We start from the raw sequence: 23,302 nt of genomic DNA on the forward strand, positions 1-23,302 counted from the left end.
TTATTAGCACAGGTTATTATGTAGCACCGTAAGGCCCAAAGTGATATACAATTCTGAATTGTTCCCATATAAGAGACACACAGTGAACGAATACATAACCTCAGTCATCTGGCAAGTTTGCCACATATATAACAACAACCCAACAGTCGATAATAATCCAGCTGCTATTGAAAACAATCACGTTTGCTTTCATGCTACACTGTAAAGAAAAAAACCTGTTGTTTTTACGGTAAAAAAGGCAGCTGTGGTTGCCAGAACGTTAAAATAATAAAGTTATTAATAAATACGGTGCAACTTTTTTCTAATATTACGGTAAAAAGATATTGACTCTGTTGATTTCACGTTTAAGATTGCATTTATTCCATTTTTTACCGTATAAATAAAAGGGTTTCCATCAAAAGATTTGACATATAATTGACAAGAAAATACTTTATAAATGCTGCATAAATTAAAGATTTTACCATTAAATATTACAGTATATTTCTGTTAGAGATATGGTGTTTAGTACATTTAACAGTGAGAAAAAGTATTTTTACAAAAAATAAATGCAAAAATGACAGTGATGCTTTTTGTTACAAACACGGTGCCAATGTATTTTACAGTAATAGAGTAATTTATTTATTTTTTATTTAAAACCTGTAAAAATACTGTTCTGGCTGATATATACATTTACAGTGTTTAATTGTTACTGAAACTGAATTAACCCATTTATCATTTTACGGTCTTTTACTGTCATGGTTTAGCAGTTTTTCACCGTAAAATCTACAGACATTTTTTACAGTGTAGCGCGACAGCCAGTCAGTGACCAACGATGGTAATGGATTGAACACATTTACAAACATTACTTTAAGAAACAAGCAGAAAACAAAGTGGTACTAAGAATTTCATGAGCAGAAACGCCAGGTTAGCATCTGTTTTGAATCCCGTAGTTCTCGGCGTTCCGCATATAAAGCCATGACAATTTTGTCTAAAATAACAATTTGCCTGACAGCTGTTTCAGATGTTTTTTTGTGTAGTTCATTTATTGTTTGTTATAATTTATTCCCCCCTTTATGCCAGGGAAACAAAATAATCTAAATCTTTATTATAAGAAAAACGGAACTGTTTTTTCAATCCACTGGCTTTGAATGAAATCAAATTTAATCATACAAATTTATGAAACAAGTTTGTTCTGCTTTAAACTGTCTCAGGGAAAGAGCAGCGACAAGAATAATATATTCTGTATGAAAACAAAAGGTGAAAGACGGTCCGGTTTGTTTACTTTTACTTTATTTATTTATTGAGCACTGCAAGTACTGAAAAAGTAATATTCTTATTAAGTAGCTGTATAGCAGGGTAAAAGGGCTTTTGCAGTTATTAAAAAAGAGAGAAGGTTATAAATGAAGGTTGTTTCATTCATTTGTATGATTAAATTTCATTCAAAGCTAGTGGATTGAAATGACTCACTGACACCAAACAGTTCCTTTTTTCTTATACTAATATAGATTTAGATTCCTTTGTTTCCCTGGCATAAACGGGGGAATAAATAACAACAAAAACTAAATGAACTATACAAAAAAAACCCATCTGCAACAGCCAAAATTATTATTTTAGACATAAGAACAAGAAGATAAGATAAGATAAGATAAGATAAGATAAGATAAGATAAAACTTTATTGATCCCTTGGGATGGCTCCCTCAGGGAAATTGAGTTTCCAGCAGCAAACAGGTTAAAAAGCACACAGTATCAAAAGTAAGAAAAAAAAAGTAAAAGAAAAAGAACAATTTATATACAATAAATAAATATGAGGTGTATGGGTTTTTAAATAGTCCTTATGTATTTCTTATTGTATTTGTTACTGAAGCATTATCTTTCAAATGCTGCCCCTTTATACCCAGTATATAGTTCTATAGTCTAAGTCTTAAAATTACTCTATGCTTCCATGTATAAAAGGCTGCATATGAGAGCACACGCATTACAAAAATGTGATGCTAATATTTTGGCTGAACTACCACAACAGATATTTCTTTTATATGCAATCAGACAAGCAGATGTTTTCACTGCAACTAATGCTTTGACCTTTGGTTTGTTTTGGGATTACTCTTGTGATTAGTGACCTGTTTAGTGAAATTGTGTGTGATCACTGCAATCATGCTTTCTTTTCAACGCTAAGCCTCAGGCCAGTTACAGCAGGGAAACTGTTTTTCTGTCACATCCTTTCACCCACTGACTGAACTTTATTTTGGCCTGTGACATTGACTTTGTTTTCCCAATCGCAGCTATCCACACATCACAATAAAACAAATAGAACAATTTCTGAAATGTAAGCTTCTTCATTGTTAAGGATGTTTGTCTCTGTCCCCTGGATAGCTCACATGTCAATAAACAGACCTTTATAGAGCTTCTTGCTACCAAAGGACAATAATTCCCATTAAACTTGGTCTTAATGAAAATATAACTGCCTGCACTATTGAATGAGATTGACTCTTAAAAGGGACACAAGTGTCTTTAAACAGTACACTTTGAGGACAAATCAAAGCAATCTTAAAAAAATGTTTTTGAATGAAATGGTTATTAGGGCCCGAGCAGGCAACGACCTGCGAGGTCCCTATTGTATTTCGAATGTTTATTTATTATTTTTATTATTATTTTTATTATTCTTCTTCCCAAATGATCGCATATTTCACTGCCTGAACATACCCCAAAACTCATGAAACTTTAAATATAAATCACACATGGTGAAAAATTTTATAATCTATTGTCATCCTGAATTTCCACCACTAGGTGGCGCTATAATAAAGGAAAGTGCGTTTTGGCTAATAACTCCCACATACTTTATCGCACATTCAAAAAACTTATATCCACGCGTTCACTGAGTTGTGCTGAATCTCGTGATATAAGCCACGCCCATTTTCGCCTGGAGTTTTTTTCCGCAAATTCGCGAAATGTCGCAAACCTACTTTTTCGAACTCCTCCTAGGCAATTTCATCGTTTTGCACCAAACTTCTATGGACCCTCATGACAAAAAGTTATTAAAAGAATTTTGATTACCCAAAGAATACTCAAGTTATTAAATAACAACTTCCTGCAGGTGGCGCTATTATCAACACAAGTGTTGCATATCTCCACATTGGTGTGTCTGAATGACATGAAACTCAGGTTCCTACTTCCCCATGAACCCCTGAGGCTCGCTGCAAAATTTTGGCCGATTACCACTAGGTGGCGCTCTTTAAATTGAAGTATTTTATATCTCTACATCGGTTGGTCGGATTAACACCAAACTTGGTATACTTATTGTCAATGCCCTCCTGAGGATAACCCTTGAAGGTTTTATTGATCGGCCCCTAGGTGGCGCTCTGGCGGCAGTTTATTTTAATAAGTGCCACTGTGCCCAGACCATAAGACTTAAGGCAATGAAATTCATATGGGGTGGTATAGACTGGCCCCTGTAACGCACAAACCCAGACGGCAGCATGCCCCGTCACGCGTGTACTGCGAGGGCCCGTTCAGTACTGCGCGCAGTCCTAGTTTCATTTATCTTCAGTCTGTTTTATATGTTTTCATCATCAATGTGCAGTAACATTATTGATTAAAGAACAGAACAGCCCTCGGCTTACAAGCATCAACTTTGGTACCAGTACATACTGGGAAGGAGTGAAGGAAATACTAAAGTGCATTTTTGAGTTTAATGAGCCTTTGCAGGTACAACATTGGTTAGGTATTTATTTAAAAGGGAAGATAAGAGCAAAGGACATTTATTTTTTTAATTTACTGAGAGTAACCGTCCTGAAGCAGGTGACTAAAGCATGGAAACAATCAAATACACCAAAATTAAGAGCATGGGTATTAACAGCAGAACAAAGTTTAGAGATGGAAAGAATAACTTTTAGAAATAGGGAACAAATACATATTTGGAATAAGTTATACTGTAAAGAAAGGCTGGTAAAAACAGTGGAAATATTTAATAAAATTAAGGAGATGAACTAAATGGTCCCCTCCCCAACACGAACACTTACATACACACACACACAGATTCATAAACACGCATACATGCACCACCCCTTATTTTCTCATTAGTCTATTTTAGTATAACTTAGTATTTTTTGTGTCGTTAGTTTGTTGTTTATTCCTTTTCTGGGAGAACCTCATTTGGGGAATACCAGTTTGCCTTGTATATATGTTTGTCTGTTTACCCTATGTTTTGTTATTTACTTTGTGAATATATACCTTGAAAAAAAAAGGGGGAAAAAATGCAAGGTACAAAATTGTAAAGGAAACGAAATTATTGATTATGTTTGTGAAAGTAAGAAGCCTTGCAATAAAGTATTAAAAAAAAGTTTGGTACCAGTAAAAAGCCTCCAGCTCTGGCCACGACAGTGTAACCTTCAAGCCCGGCTGTTGTTATTTTCCATAGAGGTCAGCAGCTAAGAATGTGAAGCATGCAGAGCCTGAAACATGCCTTTCTCTTCCCAATAACCCACACCACTTTTTTGTAAATATTTTTTGATGCTACTCCTATTCCTTACCGTTATCTCTGTTTATTTAAAAAAAACATTTTAAAGCATGCTCTAAAGTAACTCCATCATCCTACTGTATACACTCGTCTTGCTGTTCATGTGCAACACTTTAAGCTTTCCTAAGCTTGTAGCCCACAGCATTGTGAGCAAGATCACTAAATACGGTGCTATAATGACGTTGGTCAGTATTTCCAAGAGCAGTAATCACTAGAGGGACCTGTGGAAGAAAATAGGAGAGCTATTTTAACCTGTTTCCCTGCAGGATATCCTTGGACAGCATGTAGATTTTAACACTCACATCAGAGACCAAGTGGAGCTGACGGTCAGCCATTCTGAGTGTGCCTCATCTTAAACCGTACATAAAATTAAACTAATCACTTAAATTAGAGAAGATGCAGAATTCACTATTTGTTCCACCTACATTAAAATAAATAATAACATTTATTTCTTGCCTGAAAAAAACAACAACATTTAAGCAGCTATGTTTAGGTAATACATATATATTCTAGGGGTGTGCCATATCGTATCGTTCACGATAATATCGGTATATTTTTTTTATGGTTAAAAAAAATGCATATCATGATATTGGCAACGTTCCTACCTCTTGATGTAGTGGTTAAAGTTGTTTTAATCACAAAAAGCTACTTACTCCCTGTCGCTAAACACATGCAGCTTTCAAAATAAGAGCACAGTGTGTTAAGAGAATCCACCACAGAATTTACAAGAAGACTGTCAAAATAAGATGCCTTAAATAAAACATACAAGAACCTTTATTCTCCTTTACAAAATGTCATTAAAATATGCCCCCGGAACCCCTAAATGGTTATTTTTATTATTTGCTCATACTCAAGAGTCAAGAGTAACATTTTTTGTATTTGGCAACTGTTGAGATTTGCACTTCAAACTACATTTTAGATTTTTAATTATTTATACAGACTAAAAAAAAATCATGTTTTCTATATCTTTTTAAGTACTTCCTAATATCGTCAAGAATATAGTTATCGCAAAAATAGCCTGCAATATCGTAATATTCTTTTAGGGCCATATCGCCCAGCCCTAATATATTCTATTAGATTAGATCAGATAATACTTTGTCAGCTTTCGCCAAAATTCATTGTCCGGCACAGCCACCCGATAGCATGACAGAAAAGACAAACACAGAGACAGTTGACATCAGGATCCATTAATTAATCAGTGAGTCAGGTAGTCGGCGTTGTCGTTCCGAGTCCTTAGATCAGTTTTTGTTATATATCTATATATTATATATATATATATATATATATATATATATACTATATAGCATCTAACAGCTAGCTCTGTATTCTTGTAGATACTGTAATGTATATAAACTGCAGAGTAAATATACATGACGATGATCTGCATGTACCCGATATCACAACATGGGTTGTTCACCGTAGAGCTAATATTGAGCAATCGACAGTAAAAGTTACTGAGTTAATTATATGCAGAATATACACAATGAATGGTCAATCAATGTTGAATCCCGTCCGGGTACAATCATCGACCAGATAACAAACAAATTAAAAAAGTTACAAAAGGACTATAGGGACCAAAAAAGTCCCTCAGCCGAAGCGGCAGCAGGATGCCCGAGGTTAAATCCTCATTTTGAAGTTTTGGACTCGGTGCCATATCACAGGAGCCTTGAACTCAGTGAGCCTGACAGATGTATCGGTTGACTGATATTGGCCTGTTAAAGGCATATCGCTATCTGTGTATATGCCGTCCATGCTGACCTTTTTTACACAATAAATAATGCAGTAAATGTTGCTTGCCGTGATTTAGAAATGGTGTTAGCTATTAATTTTTAAATTTTATTTTTAAATAGTCTGAAAAAAGTTGACTGAAGCTGAACAGTAGTGATGCTTATTCAGCTTTTTTTTTAAATTACTATTTATTCTTAGTTATTATTTATAGAATTGGCTGTCAATGTCATACATTTTTTGTATAATAATATATAATGTGTAATAATGTTAAATATTTTTTGCAGAGTGGTGAAAAATCAGTGCATATTGCAAAATTCACATAAAAAAGGTCTATTTTTCTACATAATTACTACATCAGCCACCACACGTTATTGATGAATTTTCCGACTCTAAAATCTGCATCCGTCAAAAATCCCATATTGGGTGGCCTCTACTACTAATTGAGATCTAGCTCTGGACCAAAGTTGGACAGGTAAATGGACTGCACTTATATAGTGCTTTTATCCAAATCACTTTACACTACAGACTGATCTCATTCACCCGTTCACACACACATTCATACTGGTGGCAGAGGCTACCAGGGCACACTGGGGCCACCATTGGGAATTCATTCATAAACTGATGAATGCAGCATCGGTTTTGGGTTCAGTTCAATTTTGCCCAAGGATACTTCGACATGTAGGCGGCCATGGTCGGGGATCGAACCACCAACCTTCCCATCAGTGGACTTCTTGTGGTTTCAGTGTTTCACAATTTTTTAAAGACTTAATTTTCTGACTTTTTTTACACTGACTACTAACACCTCACTCCTCTTCAACTAGGCCAGAGGTTTCCAAAGCAGGAGGTGGGCGTCGCCAGAGGGGCTCCAAGCTGTTTCAGGGAAGCTCCAGTGAAAAAAAGTTTATATTATTTATTCAAATTGTTAACACCACGTAGAAAAACCTGTATTTCTGGCTTTGGTTAATGGGATTGTTTCAGATGTATGTTAGTTTGGGTTCGATTCACAAGTTTTCCGGAATCAGAAACAAATTAAAGTCTTAGGACAGACCTTTTTTAAATATTGGGTGTCGTCTGAAGTTATGTTAAATATTAGACTTGGCCTAAATGTTGATTGTCATCTTGAATTTGATTGAGGAAAACTAAGGGTTGGTTAAGGAGGTTACATTTTTTCAAGTTTTATCTAAGGGGAGGCTGACCAAGACTTGGGCTTAAACAAACCTTACCTAGTATGTTGCATGCTACATTTCGGGTGGTTTCTGTCTCAAAACTGAACTAGAGCATCAGATTAATTCCATACCTAATATGTTGTAATCCACTAAAGTTCGGCCTAATAGAAAATGAATAAATCCCTGTTGTTTTTTTTTATCACTACCACTCTTAACTGTATTGGGAAACTGAGTGAGACTAGGAAAGAGACACACATGCCAAAGATTGGCCCTTTACTGAGTGCACTTTTCTACTGTTGGAATTGTGTTAGCCGCAGGACTGAAACTTGTTTTCCAAGGCAAAAAATGTGGACTGTGAAGTCAAGGGAAAAATGTGTTGCTATTCTATTTGACAGCAGGGCTGCAAGATATTTTTTTTTTACCCTTTTCAGCTTTGTTTGACAGTACCAAAGATGCAAAGTGAAGGGGAGACAGAGGGAAGACCTACAGGAAAGGGCTCAGAGTCGAATTCAAACCCACTGCGTGAAAGGACTAAGCCTTAATGGTATGTGCTCTACCGGTGAGACACCAGGCCGCCCCTAGAGATTCTGCATTTAAGAAGCTGTTGCAATGGGGTCCCAATAAAAGAGTCTAGCTCTAGCCCAGCAGAGATTACTCACTCAGCGGTGGAGCGCACAGAGACCAACAGCCCAGCAGAGAAGAAGCACAAATGGCTGTGATGTGAAGTCAGGTTGGGTGGCTAGCTCCACGGCTAAGCTAAGTCAGGGATGTTTTCATGCAGCCTGGTTCGATATCACCATAACGCAGCTATCCAAGTTGATAATCTTGCAGTTTCATGTTATCTAGCTTGTTAACGAAAGTGGTGTTGGCAAGAAAAACACTGTGCAGCAGGTTTATGCAGGGCTGCTCTTAGCCTAGCCTAGCCTAGCCTGGCTCGCCTGCATTACTTCTGCCTCCTTCGCATCACCACCTGCGACTCCTTTCTGGGTTTTGATCTCTGGGGACTTAACCACTGCAACAGTCTCTAAATGCAGAACCTCAGTTCATTGGTGGTCTTAATTTTAGTTGCAAAGCAGCTGTTGCACTGCTAACAGTGTAACTGCCCCTACTTCTTCGTCCTCTCTGAGGGCAGATTTAATGCTACAGTGACTCACCATCGCCTGTCAAAGCATAAGTGATATTACAAGAATGGATGCGCAGGGGCTAGCTGGTGAGCATGCTAATTTCAGTAGATGTCTCTGCAACACAATACATACTGTAGACATTTTGGCATAATGTCAAAATTGTTATTTTTGGTGATAGTTATTTAATTCTTAGAAGGTTTAAAACTACAAATCTGGCAGCATCTTATAAATTGCACTTTTAAGCTGCCAAGAATGTTTAACACCACTGCCCTTTGAGAAGCAGCTGCACTGTTTTAGCAGTTAGCAGGCTGTGTTTCATTTGTATTTATCATGCACAGCACAATGCATGCAGGAATCCATCATATCCTTTGACCTCTCATGTTTATGCATATTTGAATTTTGCACAAGACCACAGGTCCAACCATGAACAATAAAAAACTGCCTAAACCATCAATTTTACAGAATACAAATACAGTAAATGACTAAAAACCTGTTAGATATATTAAATAAGATATTTTTGTTTAAAATGTCAAGTGTACATTTTCACAAAGCAAACTTACCCACAATGTTAAACTCTTGAGTCAGAGATTATTTACCACCAACACATAGACTGAAGGAGTTTTTGTAATTTGAGGCTACTTAAAATTGGTTTACAGGGAAGCTGTTGTTACTTGAACCAGCAGGAGTAAATCCTGTCTGCACTGAACACATCACACTGTCCTGTTGCTTCCTGTGTGTGGAAGTGTGTGTGTGTGTGTGTTTATTTCTGGACATGTGAGATGTCTGAACACATGAACAAAAAAAAAAACAAGACATACCCTGAGAGAACCAGAGCAGCTGAGTCTAATCCAAAGATGAACCACAGACCACCCAATACATCATAAAATCCAACAAACACAACACACGCCCCACACACGCGTGCACACACATTCACAAAGACATAAATAACAAGTCAACTGTACTAAGTGCTATACTGCTGCACAGTGTGCTTAAGGGTATTAGAACAGTTTCACAAGAAGGTAAAAACTTTTATATTGATCCTGGTTGAAACCACACAAACTGTAACGTCAGCTGTTTGTGGGTAACTTACCCTTTTTCACACAAGTCTGCTTGTTGTCAGTCCTTTCCAGCTAGGCAGGTCTGTTCCTCACAATTCTTTCGTCTTAAGATGGAGGCAGAAACTCTCCAAACACAATTCCTTTGTTCTGAGTTTTTGTTATTTTGAGTCCACCACGTCCAGATCTGCTTCTCCCCTGCTGATTGCTGCACGAGCTGCTAGCATGACAGCACTGATAAACAACCAGTTGAGACCAGAGAGACCAGTGAATAACACACAGGTGCATGCTGGCTCCCAGCGAATACAAACTGAAAAAAGGGCAAAGACAAGGCATAGACAAGTAGACGAGTAAGTCACAGTATGAAACAGCTCCTTTGCCGGTAGTTCCCCTTATGTGGGACTCCAACCTTACTCCACCTCCCTCCTCCTCCCTGCACCTCCCCTCCCTCTCTGCCAAACAGCTCCAAGACAGATCAGAAAATGACTTAGAAGTTGCTGTTTCTTGAGCTTTTTCCTATAAACAGTTGTAGGTCAAATACAATACTTTTTACTTGCATAATTCACAGAACAAACTATGCTCAAGAAGTAGAGCAACAAAATTTGAATTATTTTTTTCATTCACAGTAAACAGAACGAACAGCATCTCTTACTTGAAGAATTTGTACAATCTAAGTTATTATTTGAAACCATTCTAGAGAAAGAAACCTATAACCAAACATTAAACTATTACCAATATCTTTGTAGAGACCAGTACACAGACTGGAAGGGAGATTAACATTTTAACACTTTCAGCTATGCAGCATTATAAAAACAATCTGATGTTGCTTTTAATACACAAAAACTTTGTTTACCTATTTAGAAATTATCCATTTTATGCTTCTTCTGACTAAATTAAAGTCAAAACTGTATAGAGTTGAATCATCACAGACATACGCTGAAATGCAAAATGTAGTTCTGTGCAAACACAAGGTCGCTCAGCGTGTCAACATCATATCTTACTCATAATATTCCCTGATAAACAGCAGCTGATTTATAATGAATGTATTACTGACCCGTCATTCTGAATTTCCAAAACGACACTCTGTAACTATGCATTAGAGGCGAGTATCATTCAAAACGAAAGGAATGCTTATCATGGTGGTGATGAAATTTCAGTTTCATAAAAAGGGAGGACCCATGGAGGCTTTTGGAAACATTACTAAATGCCTCCCTTGGGCTAAAGCTGGCCTCAAACAGCTCTTGCTAGCTCTCACTTGCCTAATATTCTGAAAGACCAAATACGACTTAAAGAGGTGAAAGCAAACTAAAATGTTTGAAAGTTAAATACTGTGCCCTAGATGGTCTTAATGGGTCAAGACTTCCCTAATTGAGGAAAACTGTAATAAAGATGCGAGCTCTGTCTCTGAGCCTCTGTGGCTGGAGTCTGAATCTGCTGCAGCATATTCTCATTCCCCTCTTCTTCTACTTCTGAAGCCACTTCAGCCCATCTTCTTGAGAATGTGTAGTGGCCTCGCTAACTCGTGACAGCTGTGTCAAACCCTGTTAGGGGTCCTGATGACTAGCTCCGTTGTTCAAAGGCTAAATCTGTAATCACAAAAAGCCCTTCAAAAATATGAAATTATTCAAGCCAATTCCAGATATATTTATACTATATATATTTATGACTATTGCTATTAAGTCCTCCTGTCATTCCTTCACAAAAAAATACTTTGAAGTGATGAAAACTATTACTTAGTTCAACCAATGCAGCCTCATCTAGCATTATGTTATGTTGTAAAATTGACATTAATTTCATTTTTGCACTACTTATTTACCCCACTGCCTTGACTGAGTTGCAAACAGAAGTGTTAAATGTTAAAATGCACGTACGGAAATCGAGGACCTGGCTCAAAAGAGTTCTGTGTCGAGATGATGTGATGAGTTAGATTTTTAAAAGTCAACAATCACAATTATTCTCATTCTTGAAATTTCCAGTTAAAGTACGGCAAATTATTTTTCAGACACATTGTTATGGTTAAAAACAGCTCAGTAGTTTCCTCGATTTCATTTTAAATTTAAACAAGAACAAGCCTTGTTGCACTTATATCCTATACTACAAAATTCAGACCGTTATCAAATCCATTACAGATTTGTTTATACTCTTTTGTGGTAAAAAAAACAACAACAACTGATCATTACAATATTAATAACTTGCAAGCAAGTTACTAATAAGTTGATTAGTTATTGGACAAAAAATAACAGGTGGATATTTAAATAACCATTACAAGGTATCTTAACAAGAGATTTAATTATTAATTCACTGTATGTAACACAAAAGTTTCTGCTCATTGTGATTAACACAACTTCATTCAGCTCTACGAGAGGTTTTAGCATTTTTCAGATCAAAGTTTTCCTCTAACAATCTAAAACTTTTGATTCACTGCTCTCATCAACACTGTTTCCAGCCACAGCAGGCAGCAGTTTCCATCCAACAAACTCTGATAATCATACTGCACCAGACAAAGTAATCAATGGGGGATCATCTAGTAACTAAAGGGCCGGATATTTTCCAAAGGTGATGATGAAGACCAAAACAGAGCTAAACAGAGAGTGAATGTATTACTCCAAATGAATGCAAAAATTGTTCTGTGTTAGTTGGATGTATAAATATACCACTGATTGCAATTAAAACCACCCCATCACCTTTATAAGGTGTAATATGTCAGCGCTGTGTTTTATTTTTTTTTGTTATTGTCATTATAACTTGTTGATGTTATACATTTGTTTTTTCTATTATCAGTTTATTACTTTCAAGTTAAATTTTAGGTGGAGGCTTTAAATAAGCCCATCTGGGTTTTCTGCCTCTCCCTGCACTTTGCATTATATGTTATCTTTGTCACTTTATGTAATTCTAACTGTGCAAAATAATAATAATTTAAAAATTAAAAAAAATAGCTGGAAGGCTCAGAGAGTCATGTTCCTGTTTTCCCATGCAAACAAAAGCCAGATAGCCAGAAAAAAATCTCTGACACAACTTTTGGAGTTTTTTAGACAAAATATTAATTATTAAAAAGTATTATTATAATAAAATTAATTCAGATAGCAGAAAACATAGTAGAGGTGGATGGAGACAGGAAAGTTTCTTTTCTCAGTGGAAATGATGATGGACCAATGACCAATCCAGACTGGTTTGCTATTTTAAGTAAATGTTAAGTGAAATTTTCAGTGAAATCTTAATTTTATTATGTTGATAAAAGTCAAACTGTAGGAGGAACAGTACCAGAGATCAGGCATGATGATGTAAATTTTAGAGCAAACATTTAAAAACCTTTTGAAAAAGAGGGAAAATTTGTAAATATAAATGTATTAATCAATAAATAAACTAACATTTCAGCTTGAGTGAGTTATTGATTATTATCACTATAAGTAAGGGATAACTGGATGCCATGTCCAATTAAAATGATCAGTTGTTTATTAACCCTTTATCAGGCAAAGAACTATATTTGGTAACTTCAGGTAATAGAGATTCAAAGTGGCAAATCTGTGCGGAAAAAGTCGTTTTTTTTCGCACAGATTTGCCACTTTAATCTCGTAAACTTTTTTCTCAAATGTTTTTTTTACACATTCTGGCAGTATGTAATATCCTCCAATATTCTCTAGGGTTGAAATTTGGAATTTGCAAGTATTTCAATTAAGGGTTAAAGTGGTGAATCTGGGAGAAAAAAGTTGCTTTTTTCCCACTTTTTTCTCGTAAATCTGCGACTTTTTTCGCGCAGATTTGCCACTTTAAATCTCTTAAATCTTTGACTTTTATTCTTGTAGATATGCCACTTTAATCTAGCAGATTTGCAACTTTTTTTCTTGAAATATTACCTGAAGTTACCAAATATAGTTCTTTGCCTGATAAAGGGTTAACTTACACAGTGCTATAAATCTCTGATAGAAAAGTGTCAGATTTACAAATCACTAGTTCAGCAGCTCTTTTTTTTAATCATATTTCCTGAAGAATGGGAAAAACACAGACAAGATCCAATCTCAAAGTGTGTGACGCGTCACTGAATTAATTATTAATACCTACCTGCAACGATGAAGTGTAAACCAACATAACCAGTAAGCACCAAGCTAACTTATTTTACCCTAGAGTGCATGTTAATGTTTTAAAATATATTTTGGTATTAGCTGTCTCAGTAGGATTAGTCCACTTCACTTATCTCAAGAATCACACTACCCTCAAGGGTATCATTACCATTAAAAAATACATAATGATAATAACTGTCTGATGGTTTTATCTTTATAAATATGCTGTACCTACCCCATGTTTCATGCTTCTCTATTACCAAGAGGTAACCTCAGGGTCCTAAAAACTACACTGAAACTCGATTCTATTGAATTAACTAAATATCCCCAACAATTTAATTTGAAAGTTAAATCCCTACTGGTCCTTTCAGATAAAATAATATAATTTATGGCACGTAGAAAAGTCAAGAAATGTCTGGCTCATACATCAAGTGTGTCTGTAGTTCCCCAATAGAGGACAGCCACTGATATTGTTCATCAAATAACGCCATCTAGTGTTTAACTCACACTTGATCTGTGTGTGAGCATGTGCTGCATGTGTGAATATATACGTGAGAGACATATTTTACTGTTTTTCATTTATTTTAATAGGATTTAATAAAATAGAATACTTCTGTTGTGTATAATTATCTTGAGATTACTTTCAATGTGTTTACAAACTGTGATCAAGGAGAATGTCTACCAAATAACAAAGCTTAATAATTTATACTCTAGGACAAGGTTTTAAAATTTTCTGTAAAGAACCATCCTGTTTTAGTTAAGTTTATTGCATATTTTTCCATATTTTAATCTTTTAAAACGTTTGATCTTCAGTTCAGGCATGTTATGAATGGCATAATATCAGTGGTAGTACATCTACTCAAGTGCAGTACTTTAGTACAATTTTAAGGTCCGTTATGTATCTTTATACTTCTACTCCACTACATTTTTTAGAAAAATATTGTACTTTTTACTCCACTACATTTAGCCAACAACTTTAACTAGTTACTTTTTTTAAGATTTAACATGAAAAAAACATGATCAATTTAAAATGATTTGATTTTTTTAATGAATTAAACCACATAATAGTATATTAAGTAGTTAAAATAAGCCCTACCTCTGTTTTCTTTTTTTTTGTTTTGTTTCTGTAACTATACTAGTATTAGTCAGGGCTATACATGTATGTAGCAAACTATCTTTATTTAATTTACTAGTATTATGATTTGAGTTGATGTTGCTCTTGTCATCAATGTTATCACCATGATAAGGTTCTGTTTGCAGAAGAAAACATGGATGAAGGAAGGTTTACATGGGGCAGATAAACTCACTATTATTAAGGCTGTTATTATGATTTTCGAATTATCATTATTATCTTTATTTTATTTTTTTCTGATTTTCAAGTTGCCTATCAATTTAGGTATAAGTATGTCTTTGTAAGAGTATTGTGATAGAGTTTCAATGCTTTTGCAAGGATGTGATTTTGATTTTATTTATATTTTATTTATATATATATATACATATATATATATATATATTTATTTATTTTTATTTTATTTTTTTAAACCATTTCTTTCTTTTTATGTTTTGATGAAAAGACTTGACATGTTTACAAGATGTAGAGCAACATGTATGTGCTGTTTTGTTTTTCTTCAAATAAAAAGTAAAATAACAAAAAAAAATAAGCCCTACCTACCTGCTTATATAAATGCATCAGTAATAATAATCCTATAATATATTTGGAATAATAAAACAACCTGAGTGGGTCCATTATGCATAACGAGTCCTTTTACTTTTGATACTTTAAGTACATTTTGATGCTGATACTTTTGTACTTTTACTTGAGTAAGTTTTGAATGCAGGGCTTTTACTTGTAATGAAGTAATTTGACAGTGTGGTATTAGTACTTTTTCTTAAGTAAGGGATATGAATACTTTTTCCATAATTTTTATAGCTGAATTTCATCTCCAAAATTCGACATTCTGCAAAGTGCACCAACTGTAAGCTAAAAAACAGTAGCAATATAATGACATTACACCATGACAAAATGGATAATAACATAGAACCAATGTTGTTAACCTGAAATCTGTGTGTTAACCACAAATTATATATAAACATAAACAATTACATAAACAAACACAAAACTCTCACCTGAGCTGGAGCCGCTAGCTTGGAGGCTAAAGTCACTGTCTGTTAGTACTCGTTTGTCTATTTATCGTCAAGTTAACGCTTCGTGCAGTATTTATAACCCTTTTATATATTCTTCAAAACATTTCAAGCGTTTTAAAGCAGCAATGAGTCGAATTTAAGCTCTCCAAAAGTGCTTCTTCTTGAAGGGAAAGTTTCTTCCTCTGGACGGAAGGTCCTGTCAGGAACACGGCGAAACTTACTTAATTGTAAGCTTATTTGTTTTAATTCTTCAAATAAAGTGACACTTATGTAATTAGAGCTAGCATTCTGAAATTCAACAATATTACCATTAACTAAATATCTTAATTTTGAATTAATTTCAGTACTCAGAACTCTAGACATGAAAAAGCACAGGTGTGTTCAGGACCTTTAATTGGGGCTGCATTCCATTTAGTGGAGGTCCTGTCTGCTCACTTGAATAGCATACTTGAACACTATACGGAACCATCATTATTAATATTTTTAACCCTCCAAGGCCCACTATTGTAAAATTGCAACACCTATTTGAAACTGTGTAGTAGCACCATATGCAGTATGAATAGTGCAACTTGACCCAACTTTTGGACTAATTTCAAAAATTTCCAAGCAAGTACTTGCCCTGTGAGATTGTTTTTCCTTTATTCTAAAGATTTTTAGTTATAGAAAACTTTTTGAAATAATTTGTTTTTAAGTATAATGTCATATGATTTGGAATGATTTTTTTCAGCATTGCAAAAGCACAACATAGCTTTCTTTAACAGATTGCATCCACCAAATAAAAATATAGATCCTTAGATGTAAAAAAAAAAAAAAAAAAAAAAAAACATTGTTTGAGTACACATAAATATGTAAATATGAAGAAATCATAGCGAACTGATGTGATGAAATACCAATTTTGCAATGTAAAAAAAGTTCCAATAACAAGATTTCTTCATTTTTATCATGCAGAAATGCTTTATAACACCGATTGCAATTACAAATTTAGCTAAATTTGTTTTGCTGCATAAAACAATGTGATGCCAATGAAAAAAGGTAAGATGCACATTTTGAATTTATTGAATCACAAATGCAAAAACACACTTTTGCAATGCTTTCGCAAAATCCTCCAAAAAACAAAACAAAAAATGAAATAAAAACTTAAAATATTCTTGATCGGAGGCTTTTAAAAGCAGTTTAAATATCAGAAAACTCCACCTGCAAGTGTCCTGCTATGACAACTCAAGATGTCAAAAAAATAAATAAAAATATGTTCCTGATTCTTTTCATTACTGCTCTGCATGTGACAGACATTGCAACTGGTACTCTGTTAAGTAAAAGGTCATAGGCTAGTCTGTCCAACATATTTGGAAGGTGTGTTTTTGGCATCAACAGCACATTAACACAGACAAAAAACAGTAACAGTTAAAGAGTTACCTGGGAACTGAAATGTCTGGTCGTATTTATATTCCTGCTGTTTTGTGTAAAACAACAAAAATATGAAGACCAACCTCCATTTTTACAAAACACAGCACAAGCTGATATGTATAAGCCTTCATAACTCCACAACCTTGCTTTATTTATTTTTGAGAACAGATTTACTGCATCATACAACAAATAATAGGCAGTAAGTAAGCACTGAAATAATCTGACATAACCAAAAAAAATAAAATGCGTTTGTGTGTTTGAAAGCAGTGTGGTCATCAGGCTTACAGAGAGTCATCAGGGTCGTGATAAACAAGCAAAAGTTTTAGGCAATGCTCCCAACGGCAGTCTGTATTTCATTATACTCATTTCTGAAGACATACTGACTTGGTTGCTCCTGTGGTGATGAAAACTGCTTTACATGAAGGTTAAAGGAACACTCCACCGTTTTTTCATATTAAAACATGTTATTCGGGTAAGTAAGACGAGTTGATACAGACCTCTTGCGTCTCAATGCGTGCACTCAATCGCCCTGGCGCGCGGAGTTACTTGGCTAGCACTTAGCTTAGCCCCGTTCATTCATTAGGACCCAAACAGATGGACAGTTAGAAGCAACCAAACTCCTCCACGTTTTCCCTATTTAAATACAGCTACACGAGTAGTTAAACGACCAAGTATGGCGACACAAAATAAAACGTTGGGCTTTTCTAAGCGGATAAAAAGTAATATCATCACTCCTGAAAAATCTTCTCCCCTCAGGAGTGATGATATTACTGCGCCGAGTCGAAGTGCTCCCAAGTGCTATTCCGCCATACATTATAGTTCTCCTTTTTATCCGCTTAGAAAAGCGCCACGTTTTATTTTGTGTCGCCATACTTGGTCGTTTAACTACTCGTGTAGCTGTATTTAAATAGGGAAAACGTGGAGGAGTTTGGTCGCTTCTAACTGTCCATCTGTTTGGATCCTAATGAATGAACTGGGCTAAGCTAAGTGCTAGCCAAGTGGCGCCGCGCGCCAGGGCGATTGAGTGCACGCATTGAGACGCAAGAGGTCTGTATCAACTCGTCTTACTTGACCGAATAACATGTTTTAATATGAAAAAACGGTGGAGTGTTCCTTTAAAGGATCCATGTGGGCACAGAAATGTTAACTTAGAAGAATCACTTGATGATATGACATTAACAGGAATAATACAGGAATCATAAATTTCCCACCTGAGCACCAGAAACAATGAAATCAGTTCTCCCCCCCCTCCCCCCTCCCCCATGTCTGATTGTCAACATTTCTTTGTGCTTTTTTTTCCACAGGAGGGTCATAGCTACAAGTTAAATAATAATTTCTGGACACATGGAAAAATATTTCTGTGGTCATTTCTGAATCTTTCTCATCTGATTCTTGTCACAGTGTGTGAGAAGGCAGCAGAACACAAACCGCCTCAGATAACGACACCTGATTCACCGGCAACCGTCAAGAAGTCTCCACATTTCTTGTAGCACCTCCACATTTCGGACAAAGATGATGAAGCAACAACCTGCCCTCCACTCTTTAAGTCATTTTTGCTACCACACAAACTATATTTTCTCATTCCTGAGCAGTGTGTCTGAATGCATTTGCTTCAATGAATGCAAATTTTCTTTTTGCATGATGTCTTTTTGACGGAAGCCAGACATGTTTTTTTGTTTTTTGGTAGTTGGGCTGGATTTTTTTTTTGTTTTTAGCAGAAGAGCAAGTTAAAAATAAATATTTTTTCAGCAGTTCAGAGCTGCCAAAAAACAAAGAGCTAAAAAAAAAAAAAAAAGCATATCCTTCAGTCTTGCATTAGCAATTCCCTCCAGTTGAAACTGTGATTGGGTCCATGTGTCAGAGGCAGGATGGGTGGGTCGATCAGCTGCCACACCCCGGTCTCTCCCAGTTCTTCACAGGCACAAAAGCCCAAGTAAGGAATCTGTACAAAGAGGACACAGATGGTGCATGTTATCAAAGAAAAAGAGATGAGGAGAGGATGGAAATGAAAGAGATGTTGCAACTAAAGCGGCAAACTGACCTTTCGGACAACTTGGACAAAGTCCTTGGAGTTCTGGGGGCTGAGGCCTTGTATCTGACGAGTGCAAGCCTCCAGGGAGGAAGCATGGGCCACAATCAGGACCGTGTTTCCTGTGTGAAAGAGGTGGAGAACAGAAAGAACACATTCCACAGATGCCATTAGCTTTCTGTTCTCAGGCTACGTTTACACGATGACGGTCTGAACAGAAGACACAAAAGTGGCGTCGCGTCTTCACTTTTTATTCCGCGTTTAGACGAGCGTTTTCAGGAGGAAATCTGCTGCATACGGTGACGCAAAAGTGTGTGGAATTGGATTGTATGCAGCCAGGCGGCATCACTTGAAGCGATAAGAGCATCTTTGGGCATGTGGATGTTTTCACACCACGTATTTTCATCAGCTACTCCTTCCACAAAGTTCTCCACCATCACTAGATCAGTAGTTCTCAACCTTTTTGAGTCGCGACCCCCAATTTAACATGCATGTTGTCCGCAACCCCCGCTCACTGAACAGAATCTCACACGCACAGTTCAGATCACCCAAAAAACAACAAAATGACCACAAAAAGACACAGATGACAAAAAAAAGACACAAAATGACGCAGAAAAGAAACAAAATGACAAAAAAAAGACAAAATTACAAAAAAAGGACACAAAATTACTAAGAAAGGACACAAAATGACCAAAAAAGGAAACAAAATGACCAAAAAAGACACACATTTACCACAAAATGATCAAAAAAGACACAAAATTACCAAAAAAAGACACTAAATTACCAAAAAAAAAGACACAAAATGACCTGAAAAAGACCCAAAATGACCAAAAATAGACCCAAAATGACAAAAAAAAAACCCACAAATTGACCACTTTAACACAGTGGAGACAGAACTGACTTCCAAAATGATTTGGCGACCCCCAGAAATCATCCCGTGACCCCAATTGGGGTCCCGACCCCAAGGTTGAGAATAGCTGCACTAGATCATCCAGGTCCAAAGCCGTCTGGCTCGCCTCCCACTAATTGTGATGGAGGTAATTCCAGATCCTACAGGTGTTATGGTATGGTGTGTACAGTACTTTGTGTTGGCCAACACCATTGTTTAGTTTTATTATATTAGCTCAAGCTCAGTGCACAGTGGCCACCAGAGATTCAATTAGGAACAGGAAGACACCAGTTAACAACAAGCATTAAAATGTAATCATTTTAAAAAGAAAGTGGGCATGTTGCCAACATTTGGTGCTTAGAATTTAAAATATGTTTAACTCCACTTTACCATGGTTTTTGCTGTCTGCCAGGATCTCTCTGGTTACTTGGAAGCTCCTGCTGATGTAGGTGTCATAGCTCTCAGACACCGACAGTTTACTTATGGGAATATGAGGTCTAGAGACAAAACAGTTGATGGAAAAGGTTATCGTACATTTCAGCATCACATAAAGCGAAAAGATGCTACAGCGTTGGGGTCTCTGAGTACCTGTATGTTGTGTCCACACTCAGATTAGCAGCAGCCAGCTCAGCTGGAGGGATCCACACAGGTAAACATGTGCCTGAGACCCACTTGGTCCATTCAAACAAGCCAGGCTCCACACGGATTTTTGTCTTTCCCTCCTGCTGGAGCCCTGACATGGAGTGAAACACGGAGAGAAACTGTCAGACGGTCGTGCAATAAGAGTCATTTAGTTGCTCCCATGTGCCCTAACGTGAAATAGCTTCGTAGTTTGAAGAAAAAAGGCTAAAAAGAAAACATTAATTAGGGGTTCTGCTGTGTGCAAAGACAGTAAGTGATGGAAACCTCCAGCTACACATTCCTCTCTGTTTTGTTTCCTAATGATGTCTCAAGGTACCACAGAAGTTCTGCTGCAATTCATTAAAGCTTTAAATAACTAGACAAATCTATCTGAGATCTGAGCCAAACTGAGGGTTTCAGATCCAAAGCTAACACTAATAATCCAACACTTTCATGCAGCATAAACTCTCTGACATGTGTGTAAGCTGTTTAGGTTGTCTGGCACTGTGGTCAGAGTGTTGATGAGGTCCTACCCTGCAGAATGTGCTGAGCAGTCTGGACGCAGCGCAGGGAAGGAGAGCAGTAAACAAAGTCTATTGTTGTGTGGCTTTCCAACAGGGCTTCACCTGAACAGGATCAAAATACAGTGTGAATGTCCAGCAAGGCATTATAATTATTGGATAAACATAATCTATACTCTGAGATTCTACACTCAGTTTATTCTAGAAAGAAACTGTAAAAACAGCCATTGTCATTGGAATTTGAACTTTCCAATAGTCCTTGAACAGATCACAAGTTATGAAAGTTTCCGTCAGGAAAAAGTAACCAAGACGAAGCTTGAAACTGTGATATCCTTACAAAATCAATTTATTCTACATGTCTCACATAAAACATTGCCAAAAATGAACCACTTGGAATAACTAGATCCTGTTAAAAACATTAGATTCTGCTCCTCAGTGACACTGTGAAGCCATGACTGACACTGCTGAGACGATATTTGCCACGTGACAAATATTCACTGAAAATAAGACAGTAAACAGGCTGTTTACACAGAGCAGAGAGGAGAGGACAGGAGATGTTGTGAGTAGAGGTTGTAAAAATGTAAATAGTTCAACATGTATAGCATGTGGAGACCACATTTTTCCCCCAATATTCATTAAACTGATAATTTCTGTATAATACTGCACAAACACATGGTTTTCACAAGGTACAGGGAGGAAGAAGGGCTTTAACAACCGGGTGTTTTCATAAATTATAAATTATTCATGTATTTGTTTATGTAATCTATTTATTTAAAAAAAAAATGTATTTTTTTTTGTAAATATGTATTATTTAAATATGTATGTTTAGGGAAAAAAAAGTGTTAATTGAGTAGTGGAGAAGGGGTAGGTTTAAATAAGCATATGCTTCATCCTACTCCTTTTCGGACATGTTGCGTTCACATTACAGTGTTTGTTTTGACTATTGCTATTTTTTGTTTTGTTTTGATTATTCTCATTGGATGTATTTGTTTTTGTGTTTACTTTGTTGTGTTACTCGCACATGTTCGAAATAAAAGCTGAACTAATAGACATGTTTTTATTGTTCCCACTTCTAGCCATGATTGTGCTGATTCAATAGAGCTGCAGGACTTATATATTGCAGTGAAGTACAAGGCCACGGAGATTAAAATGTAAAAAGAGAAATAAAAATGCCCTGAAACAGCTTAGGGTTCAAACATAATCTGTGACTTTTTTTTCAAACATCAGACTAAACTGTATATAAAATGTACTGACCTACGAGACGAGCCTGGGTGGAGCCAAACACAGTAATTGGACAATCCTTATCGTAGTCACGGTAACCTCCGCTTCTAGCTGGCAGACTGGATGGCATGTTGAGATTTGAGCGAATGTATCGGCCTGCACAAACACAAATGAGAATCTTACAGAAGAAGGGAATAGTGAACTGAGAAGTGTCTCTAATGTAAGCCGACAGTATAAACACGTGTCAGTGACTGCTGACCTTTGGAGTCGAAGCACTGAGTGATCCAGTGTTTCCCAAACACCACGTCCATCCTCTCCCCGTGGCGACACACAAACAGCCTCATCTTGGACAGGGAGGACTGACTGGTTGGCCTCGACACCTGGCATAAACAATTCAATTTAAATTGTGAAGCATAAGAGATTTGCACAGCATAAGGATGCTATAGGCATCAAGGTTATTATAGTAAACGAAAACTAACGAAATAACGAAAACTAGAATTGAAAAAACATTTTCGTTAACTGAAATAAAATAAAAACGAGAGTTTTTTAGAAAACGATAACTAACAGAAACTGTATTTTGTGGTTACAAAACTAACTAAAATTATAGTGAAAATGTCTTTAGTTTTTGTCTTTCAGCTTTTTTCATACGTAAACCTTTTTATGTTGATATGAAATCTATTTCATCTATCTGGTTTTATGACTTAATAATAAACTTATTTGGGCTGAGATGGATCAGACAAAGGAAATAAAGGCAACATTTATTGTGACCTTATTGAATCTGGCACCCAACAAATAATTACAAAAAAACTAAAACTAACACTAAAACTAAGCATTTTCCAAAAAATAAA

The 23,302-nt window shown here is 36.1% G+C and overlaps 1 protein-coding gene across 1 annotated transcript in view; it reads right to left on the reverse strand.

Moving 5' to 3' along the window:
- Positions 1-18,540: 18,540 nt before the first annotated feature.
- Positions 18,541-23,302, reverse strand: part of ubash3ba (ubiquitin associated and SH3 domain containing Ba) — a 34,164-nt gene continuing 29,402 nt past the window's right edge. Inside the window, exons 8-14 of the mRNA XM_059352264.1 lie at positions 22,714-22,834; positions 22,488-22,610; positions 21,246-21,338; positions 20,680-20,824; positions 20,482-20,588; positions 19,215-19,324; positions 18,541-19,115 (exon numbers count right to left, since the gene is read on the reverse strand). Of these exons, the coding sequence (XP_059208247.1) occupies positions 18,978-19,115; positions 19,215-19,324; positions 20,482-20,588; positions 20,680-20,824; positions 21,246-21,338; positions 22,488-22,610; positions 22,714-22,834 (837 nt within the window). The 3' untranslated portion in view covers positions 18,541-18,977. The remainder of the gene's footprint in view (positions 19,116-19,214; positions 19,325-20,481; positions 20,589-20,679; positions 20,825-21,245; positions 21,339-22,487; positions 22,611-22,713; positions 22,835-23,302) is intronic.

The sequence above is a fragment of the Centropristis striata genome, chromosome 15 (genome assembly GCF_030273125.1).
Source record: "Centropristis striata isolate RG_2023a ecotype Rhode Island chromosome 15, C.striata_1.0, whole genome shotgun sequence".
In the NCBI taxonomy this organism is placed as follows: domain Eukaryota; kingdom Metazoa; phylum Chordata; class Actinopteri; order Perciformes; family Serranidae; genus Centropristis; species Centropristis striata.